Raw genomic sequence first — 10429 nt, 5'->3', positions numbered from 1 at the left:
TCTAAATGTTTGTTAGTGCCAATGTGTGTGTATTTCAATAGGAATATCTTAAAACAGTATTTTTAAAGGATTCATAAATTTTGTAAATAAGAAAGAAAGTAAGTTAAATTTTTCACTCAAGCATTGCATTAAGTCTTCCAACTTTACCTATAGACAGACATTAGAAAATGCATATTTTGGTACTTTTGTCTATCCGCTGTCTATACGCCTACCTCATTGCCGCCATTTAAAATAAGATACTTTTTTTATGCCAAATGCATGTGTTACGTTACGTTAAACGAAGTTTATTCTAAGAGCTAGCGTTATTTTTAAAAGCATTCCCTAAGCAAAATGGTTCCATCTTGTTGTATGGCTGTGTACTTGCATCCATTTAAAATTTATATATATCCATAATATAATTAAACTGCTAATGTAAATATGTTGTATGTGTATAGAAGCCGGCAACAAATATTTACATCAATTTCGTTCCTTAGCAATAATAGCCCAAAATTTGCAATCTTTATTAATATTAACACACTTTCTACACCATCTCCCCGACATCAACATCGCACTCGGTTTCTAAAACTATAGGAACTAATTACGCAAGAACTCGACGAACTGCTTCAATCGCTATCGAGCGTCGAGGATGGCATCGCAAATATGAACCAGAGCAGCCTAGAGGGCATGCTACAAGGATTAAAGGTAATATTATAATAGTTATATAATATAATAACAACACTTTTTGGATGCTTGACTCGGCATGTTTTCAACGTAGCTAGATTAATTTTTAAATTAAAATATATACTCACCCTTGTACATAACTTTTGTAAACGATTATTGGATGCTGGCGTGTGTCAGAGAATTTTAACAACTCAATCGCATCACTCCATATAAAATCGTACATTTTCTGTTAGGTTATTTTTTTGTTTGAAGAGAATATATATATATACCTTCCAATTGTTAGTTTTTGTCCAGTTGCAGTAGTCGTTCCTTTTTTGCTGTCTAAATATTACATTTTGTAGGCCCTGAATCCTATACAATGATTACATTTTGTACAAACATTTGCAAGAAACACGTTACTTAAAATTTTAATTTATACGCCGGATGTGCAGCTAATCCAGAGCAATCTCGAAGTACACGAAAGGGACGCCATCGCGTTGAAGGCCCAGGCCAAGACGCTGCCCACGGATCCAGCAACCGAACGCTTGCTCAACGAAACCGTGGATCGCATTGATTTGCTCCTGCGTCGCACTCAGCAAGGCATCACCATGATAGCGGTGAGTGATTGGTTAAGGTGTACCTCTGCAAAGATTTTATTAATATTTTCCTTAATCCAATTTAGAATGCTATGCATGGCCAAAAGAGGCGACAGCAGGAGATTGACGAGTACCAGCAACATCTGCTCGAACTGGAGCGCTGGATCATCGAGGTATCCGCCGAGCTTGCTTCGTTTGAACCTACCTCAGATAGCAGCACCGATGAACAAGTGCTCAAGTCGCAGGTGGAGCGGAGCCAGCAACTGCTGCGTACCCTCAAGGAACGCCAGCAGTCTATGGAGGATCTGGTGGACCAGACCCGTCAGCTGCAATCCCAACCCGATGTCGCTCCCCTGGCTGACACGCTGATGGAACAGCTGCAAAGCATCATAACCATTCTGCGGGAGCAGGTCACTGTGGCCACCAAGCGCATCTTTACCATCGAAAAGCGTATTGTGGATTTGCGGAAGGCTAAGAGCGAGGAAGCGCAGCGCCAGCGTGTGCTTGCTGATTCCCTAATTAAACCACCAACGGAAGTTGCAGCCACTCCAGAGCCGCATGAATCCATTGAGTCCAACGAGAATACCATTGACTCTAGTTCCATGCCCGAAGAGGAGATCAAACCAAGTGGTGTGTATGTGGAGACGCAGACATCTTTCAGTCTGCAGCAGCAACAGCCAGTTCAGGTGGTAACCACCACTACAGTGGAGGCGCAGACCAGTTTCAAGGAGCCACCAGCTGTGGAAACAGCTGAGGTGGCTCTGCAGACACAGAAGGAGCGTTCGCCCACCGAGAACATTATGGTGACGCAGACTGTGCAGCATGGCCAGGAGACCATTCAGATCGATACCACTCGCAACAAGGATGTGCCCGATGAGCCCGAAGATGTGCAGATTGAGGCTCGCTACCATCAACGACCTCAGGGCGATGTAGATCGTGCCACCGAACTGATCCTGAAGAATGTCCCGCAAGCATTCGAAACCATTTTCGTGGAGCCAGATGAGACGACCACCGAAGTGATTGTGGGACCCGATGGCACCAAGCACATTGTGCTGAAGAAAGTCACCCGAACACGTCAGCAGATTGTGCAGCAGCAGCAGATCAGCTCCATTGAAACAATCAGCGACTCAGATGGCAACATTGAGGTGCACTCAACGGGTCAGATAAATCTGGAAAATGTGCACACCACCGACACCAAGGCAGATCCCGCGGAGGGCAGTGTCCATACCGTGATCACACAGCAAACGCGTGGTGCAGTTGTGGATTCCTCACAACCCGAGGGAGTGATCCTGCAGGAGTTTGAAACCGAGCCCACGATTGAGACGTACGAAGAAGTGATTGAGCCAGGATCATCCCAAGCGCAACTGATTCCCATGCAGACCGGCGATGTGCAAACCCAAGGCACCATTCGAGCTGTAGTCCAACAGGTGACCCGTAAGGTGATCCGTAAGACGCGGAAGATCATTAAGCGTGTGGTTATCATTGACGGAAAGGAACACATCACCGAGGAAGTGATCGAGGAGCCAGAGGAGGTCGAAATCACGGAGGAAGAGACCGCCCCGCATATAAACGTGAATATTGTGCGAACCGTTGATGGAAAAGTGGTTACCGAGGAGGAGTTCCAGCGCTTGATGCAGGAGCCCGGCGTCCTAATCGAAGAAGTTGCCACGGATCTGTGCAAGCCAACAGCAGCAGAACCGCAGCAAGAGGTATTTGATATTGAGTCTACCCAAGTCACCACCACCACAAGAACAACAACAGCAATCACACAAGAACATGAACAAGAACAGCCAGAACAACCAGAACAACAGACACAACCAACAACAGAAACGACTAAAGAAGCACCTGTAGAGTTGCCAGCACCTCAAGTAGATGATGTTGAACAACCCGTAGAAGTTGCCACTACCAGTCCCGTTCATGTTCCAACAGCAGCGGATGTAGTTGAACCCAAAGACTTCCCAACTCCAGCCACTTCTCCAGTAGATGACCAACCAGTGGTTGAAGATATCAACGAAATTTGGCCACTGGAACATCATCTGAAACCCACCAACATTGACTTCTCCCAGCACATCGAAGAATTGGCAGCACCAGCAGCAATAACAAAAACGACCGTAGAGACTGAAGACTCCATGCCAGTAGAGGAAATTTGGCCAACCAGCCCAGAAACCGGAAACTCATTGACTCTGGAGCACTATGAATTCGAGCCACAATCACCTCGTGAAGAGAGCACAAAATCTGATAGTGTTAAACCACAAGAAGAGACTGAAATTAAGCCAGAGCCCATTACCACTGGAAGTATTACCATAACCAAGACAACAACCACCATCACAAGCTCCACAGAACTGCCTCAGGAAACTGTTGTTCAGGCTTTACCTGCAGATGAACTTCAGCCTTCGCTAGCGAAAACCAAAACTGATATTCAGAGTTTCCTGGAAGCCGAACAGACTCTGTCCGCCGCTCTGAAGGAGCAATCTTCAACGCCTGTGGAAACTTCAATTGTTGAAGTTGTTCAGACTCAGCCTGAGGAAAGTCCACTTGAAGAGCAGAAGGAAACTGTTATTGTTGAGGTTTCAACCATTGAGACTGAAGAAAAGCAACTGCCAGAGCCTGTTCCAATTGAGGAAAAACCAGTGCCTGTAGAGCCCCAACAAAAATCGGAGGAAGTGACAGCCATTGAGAAGACTGAACAAAAGCCAGATGAACTCATCACTGAAGAACAAACAGCACCTGTTCAAATCGACTTGCGTGCCGCCACTCAACTTTTCATCTCAGGTGAGGCTGCGGCATCAACGGCTCCACCGAAAACCTTCAAAATTACGGCTCCCTCCTTGGAGGACAATGGCGCTGGTGTGCTGAAGGTTGTCCTGGGCAAGGAAGAGGAATCTGCAGCTCCAACCACCGGCAAGGTTAGCATGACCATCATTGAGACCGCCGCTGCTCCCGTCACCGACGCCAAGCGGCGTCGAAAGAAAAAGAAGAGAAGAGATACGAAGCACGAGGAGGAGGAGATTGAGCAAGAACAAGAGACTGAACCGGAGGCAGTAGTGGCCGTTAAGGAGCCCGAGATTGACTTAGATCTGCCCGTTTCTCCGGAGGATTCACCACGCGATACTGTGCGTCATGAGTCCATTGTCGAGATCAGTCCCGACAGTGATTTGTCCAGCATTGAGATTGACTCAAAGGTCAAGGTGGTGGAAGATGCCGTCGTCTCTTCGCCTTCGGAGTCGCCAAGGACGCCAATGGTTGAGTTGGTCATTCCCACGGAGGTTGTGGAACTGGCTTTGGTGGAGGATGAGGAACAGCAGACGACACCGCGCGTGCCCTCGCCCATTGAAAAAACCGAAGTTGAGTTGGATATCAAATCCGTGCAGACTTCTCCACAGCATCAGCCGACACTAGACGAGACCGCAGTGCAGACGAGTCTGGAGGTGCAGCCGGATAACCAGGAGAACGAATCGCAAACCCTGGTTGTTGAGATTACGGAAACAGAGGCTCAAACCACTCCGCGAAGCGAGGACAAACCAGTGGCAGTGGAGTTATCCACCACCGAGATTCAAACCGATGTGAGCGGTCAGCCAGCTGAAACTGTAGAGATTTCAAGTCAAACCACCGTGACCACCACCATTGAAAAGGAACTGCAGACCACGCCAAAGGATTCGCCTCGTGCACCAGAGCCAGGCAGCAGTGATGTGGTCGAATCTCTGGTCCAGGATTTGGTTAAGGACATGACCACCGATCTGCCAGTGCGTACCAGCGAGCAATCTACTGTCACCGAAACCACCACAACCACGGAGACCCATGTGCAGACTAATACCCCGGAGCCAAGTGAACACATTGAAATTATCAAACCGGAGACTGTCCATGAGGAGACTTCAACAGTGGAACTTGTACAAGTCATCGATGGTGAGATGCAAACCACTCCCTGTGGAGATCAGCAGCCCGCATCCCTGGATGACAATTCTCTGACAGCCACTTCGATATCCGTTTCGGAACCTTACGAACTGGAGGTCAAGACAACAGTGGCCATTCCCGCTGATTCTGACACATCTGTGGCTGAGCCGACGGTCTATGAATACACACAGACCATGCAGCTGCCCAAGCAGGACAAGAAGTCCAAGAAAGACAAGAAAAAGAAGCAGAAGAATCAGCCGGAAGAGGAGCAGCAGCTGCCAGAGGAACCGCAGATCAGTGTGACAGTGGAAATCGCACCCGAATTGCTATCGGAATCGGGTATTGTGGTATCCACCAATCAGCAGATTGAAGAAGTGCCTCATGTAACACCCGTTGTGGAAACTCCAATCGAGCCGGAGGAGGAGGGAGCACCCAAAGCCCATAGAGTGCAACTGCAGATCACCAAGACCACTGTCTACGATGAGTATCCCGATCTGCCGGTGCATATCACCGAGCAGAACAAGGTTTTGATTGCATCTCAGCAAAGCAAACGTTCCGGAGCGGGACCCACATCCTCGGCGGTGACCATCGAAGAGGTTGCCTCACCCACGGAGGAGCTGGTGGTGCCCATCACCCCTGGACCGGACAATCTCAGTGGCGAACCCAGCAACGTTTGGTTCAGTGCCACCACCAGTGTGGACAAGACACCCATTGAGCTCTCCCAGGCTTTGATTATGAGCGAGAGTTTGCAGCACTATCCGGGACAACAACAACAGCAGCAGCAGCAGCCCATCCTAATTTCCACTAAAGAAACTATTGGTGATCGCATCAAGCAGCTTAAGCAGGCATCCCCGCAACAAGCCACTCCCCTGAGCAATGTCCTGCATTTGGCCACTCTATCCGAACAGATCAAGGAACTGCCCACGGAGCAGCGCATCTTAGAAGTCAACGAGGGTCTACAGGATCTTGATGCTGCCCTTAAGAAAGGTGATAAAACGGTGATCCAAACTACTGTCATCACGGTCATTGAGAAGGTTTCAACTTGGTTGGAAACCATCGAGTATCGTGTGTACCTCATCCGACAGAACTCCAATGAAGGACCCTCCGAGGAGAAGCTGGACAACTATAACCAACTTAACGAAGAGCTGAGCACCATCAAGCAGAATGTCAACCAATTGGAGCGACAATTGTCCAAGGCGGAACCGGAGTTGCTGCAATGCGTGGATAGCTTGAAGGAACATGTGGATGCAGTGGAGCAGGTTACGCAACAGAACCAAGTGCAGGATAGCAATGATCTGGACAAGTGGCACAGCTTCGAAGTACTTTTGTACAATGTGACCTCCGTTTTGAGCCAGCTTCAGCAGAGTTATGACCTGCTGATCAATCAGGAGTATCCCCTGTCCGCCAAACTTGCCCAGCTGGATGAACTGGAGCAGCAACATGAGGCCGCTCAGCAGCAACTGGCGCAGCTATGCCAAAATGCCCGTGCCTTCCAGCGCGATTTCCCAGGCAAAAAGATGCCGCAGAGTGTGCACAATGCCTTCGAGGCCAGCAAGAATATTGGCAACAATATTCAGGCAGAACGAGAGCGTGTTCTTCAGCTGCAATCTCTGGCAGAGGAGTACGAGCAGACTCTGAAGGAGTTTACCAAAATCACCGTGTTGGCTGACAAACTGGTTGAGAGTCCCATAGTTTCCAGTTCCCTCGAGCAGCTGAACAACGAGGTGCAGAAACAGAGGAAGTTCTTTGTGAATCTCAGCCACTGTCGCGCCATGTTGGAATCCCTGGAGGAGAACATTGATAGTGAGACGCGCGAGAAGCACTCCGAGTTGCACAAGGAACTGTACAACAGGGCCACCAGTCTGCTGGATAAGGCCTCCGAAAGGTCTTCCAAATTGGTGCAGGCTGCCTCCCGCTGGACTGTTTTGGAGAAGGGAATGCGTGATGAACTGCAGTGGTTGCAGGTGGCTCAACAGCGAGTGCCTGACCTATCTGCTGTTACCTCCGCCGACTACGATCAGTACACCACCCTCTATCAATCCCTGAGCAACGATATCTCACATCACTATGTGAAGATGACGCAGCTGTCGGGCATCGCCAACAAATTGCAGACTTTGGTGCAGGCCCCCAATCTTGTAGAGGAAACCAATGAGGCTTTGATAGTGCTACTCAAACTTCGTGAAGAGGTGGCCTTGTATCTCCATCGTCTGCTGGTATTCAAGGAAATCTGGGTGCAGTACGAACAGCAAACGGACAAACTGGAGGCCTTTGTACGCGAAGCGGAGCAGGAATTGAGAAACATACAGATTCCGTCGCAGCCCACGCAACAGCCCATCGAGCATATGCGTCAGTTCTGGGAGATCAAGGCCCGCTTTGAGCTGCACAACAATGTGCGGACCGAAACGGGACTGAGTTTCGAGAAATCCCTGCAGGTCATCCCATTGGCCGACGAGATGCTCCAACGGCAGTTCCATGCCCAACTGGAGGATCGCTGGCAGGCCGTGGCCCAGGCCATCGAATTGATTCAGCACAATATTGTGGAGTGCCTGTCGTCGGAGGATGTGCCCGCCGACGAGAAACTCAAGATGGTGGAGCGGGAGCTGCAGGAGATCTACCTGACCATGACCAGCATGAAGGGTGTGATCAAGAACGAGGAGGAACTGTGTCTGTATATCGAACGAGTCCAGGTGCTGCGCACTCGCGTGGGCTTCATTGGCAACGAGCTGGGCAGGATTGGCCTGCAAGAGCCAGCCATTGAGCCCGAAAAAGTGGGTGAACTGTTTGCCCTCTCGCACAAGATTAGCACCCAGATCGCCGAGGAGCTGGAGGGTGCCTCCGTGCTGCGTGACCAACTGCAGGCCATCCAGGAGGGCATCAGCAATCAGCGCAAACATCAGGCCAAGATCTCCGTCATTCTGGATGAATGCGAGGCAGCCGAGCGCCAGGGAGCAGATGTTCTCGAAAAAGCCGTCGCCGATTGCCAGGGCGCCGGTGAGGAGCTGGTGACCAGCTGGCAGGAGATTATGCGCATCCGCCAGATGCTCCACACGCTGCCCATGCGCCTCAAGATGTCCGTATCGCCGGTGAAGTTGGAGCGGGATATCTCCCAGCTGCAGGACGACCACGCCTTCTTGGAAAGCAAGTGTACCAATATTATGGCCATCCTGCGGAATCGTCTCGCAGTCTGGCTGCGCTACGAACGCCAACTGGAACTGGTCCACGGATCTGTCCAGGAAACCGACTTCATGATGGAACTGATCCGGGTGCACGGCCAAGTGGACTACGAGCGCCTGCGAAAGGCCACGGAGCGTCTGGAGGTGAGTTTTCTTTGTTCCATATTTTATGACTTTGTTTACGCGGCACGCGGTCAGGCATCGGTTTGTTTCTGAAGATTGGTTCGTATCTTGCTACCTGCTGAGCGGATTTTCGCGAGTTTTCCTTATCAGCATCGTTTTCCCTTTGGAAAATTTGCTACATAAGCCGTACTTCTCTTCTGAGTGCCTTCAGTCGTATTTCAACATTTGAATCTTAAGCATTGAAGTTATAACACAAATAAGAAACAATTTATTTACCTTACCAATTAATATTAATATTTGTTTGAAATTCTTGAAAACTATTGGTGAGTTTTATTAATAATATCACAGTTTAAAACAAGTTTTTAGTTAATAACTGTTTTTAAAATTTATTTAATAATAATAGTTTGTTATCGTTAAAATATTATTATACTCATCTAAAAACTATTATTTATTATAGCATCTTATTGTTTGTTACCTGGAATACGATATTATTTTATTTGTTTAAATAATAATTTAAAGTTTCATGAATAAAATATTTGATACTTTAAAATTCAGAGATTATTTTCTAGCTTGAAAAAATATTATTTTATCTCTTAAAAAATAATAATATTAGAGTTATTAATTAAAATACAATATATTAACTTGGTACTTTATATTTCCAAATTAAAATTCGATTATAAAACAAATTCCAACATTATTTGCTTAGTAACTATTCATATATTATTCACTCAAGTTTTGTTTGAATTTGTGTGGTGCCCACTCTGGCAGCGAAATAAAAAGCTATGCCATTGACAAACTTTTCCCCAAGCTTTTTCGTAAGCTTCCGCCGTTTGTGGTGTTCTTTACGTAGCAAGTTTTTTTGCCGCCGCAGTTTGACGTTAACTTCGAACCGAGCGCGTATCTCCCCGTCGCGGTCGGAATACCAAACATATTACTTGACTAATCCAACTTTATCCGTGTAATAAACCAATCGCAGGGACTCGCTGGCGATCTACATAACCGCGAACAACTGATCGATGAGTTGAAGGGTGCCGCCAAACCGCTGATCGAGAGCTGTGATGTCCAGATTGTCGAGCAGATCGAGTCGGCCGTTCAGGATGCGGTAGTCGCCTGGAATGATACCAGCGAGAATCTGCAACAGCTGCGTACACGCTACCAAAGAGCCGTCGAATTGTGGGACAAGTACCGCAACGCCTCTGCGGCCGTCAAGAATTCCATTGACCAGCAAATGGATACGGTCAAGTCGCTGGAGCAGCCCCTGGATGCCCTGCAACACGCCAAGGTGAGTGAAAAAAGACTGCTTCCGTATGCCGTGACCCATCCGGAAAAACGGCAACGGGTCGTATGAGTGATGTGTATCGCGTGGGCGAAACAGTGATGCCAACGACCTGTTTTTTTTGTTCTGTCAGTTAGGAAAAATCAAACAGGAAATGACAATAATAATAATAATTGCACAAACAAAAGGAGGGGTTGAAAAGTCAGTCAACATTTGATATATTCTAAATGTCAAATGGCATTCTAAAGTCAAAATGATTAATTTAGTTTTGAAAGTTCTCAAAAAGTACTTTTTCTGTTCTTAAATAATTACATTTTGTTAATTATTTAGGAAATATGACACTTTATAGGTAGTTCTTAAAATATATATTTTTCATTATATATATATATTTTGGAGGAAAAATGTGGGCACCAATGAAAATGAACTGCCTTTGCTAAAAGTATAGTTACTTCCGGAAAATCCTTAGCTATATCATCACTGTATGTGCCGAGTTGGGTGTACTATATATTTTTTTGGCGGCAAACTAGTACAGCAATGTGACTCTTTAATTGCCCACCAGAGACGCGGGTGGGCAAGCTAGTAATTACATTGATTTTCTCCGTAGTACTACGCGCCCTATCAATTTTTGGGCGCGTCAATGTAATCGCTTCGTAATAGTTCCGCTGTATAGTATGTATGTACATACATATATGAGCCAACTTGGTCCGCTGTGTTTGTGTCATAAATTATGC

General features: G+C 47.2%; 1 protein-coding gene across 23 annotated transcripts in view; it reads left to right on the top strand.

The window, feature by feature from the left end:
- Positions 1-10429, top strand: part of LOC108147814 (nesprin-1) — a 109782-nt gene that overhangs the window by 87147 nt on the left and 12206 nt on the right. For all 23 annotated transcript variants that reach the window (XM_041710528.1, XM_017274563.2, XM_017274566.2 and 20 more), the window contains 4 exons: positions 571-681; positions 1092-1256; positions 1322-8443; positions 9399-9704. In XM_041710528.1, coding sequence (XP_041566462.1) covers positions 571-681; positions 1092-1256; positions 1322-8443; positions 9399-9704 — 7704 coding nt within the window. The remainder of the gene's footprint in view (positions 1-570; positions 682-1091; positions 1257-1321; positions 8444-9398; positions 9705-10429) is intronic.

This window comes from Drosophila elegans, unplaced genomic scaffold (assembly GCF_018152505.1).
Source record: "Drosophila elegans isolate 14027-0461.03 unplaced genomic scaffold, ASM1815250v1 contig_814, whole genome shotgun sequence".
In the NCBI taxonomy this organism is placed as follows: domain Eukaryota; kingdom Metazoa; phylum Arthropoda; class Insecta; order Diptera; family Drosophilidae; genus Drosophila; species Drosophila elegans.
The sequence above is the reverse complement of the archived record's forward strand: the minus strand, read 5'-3'. Positions and strand labels throughout refer to the sequence as shown.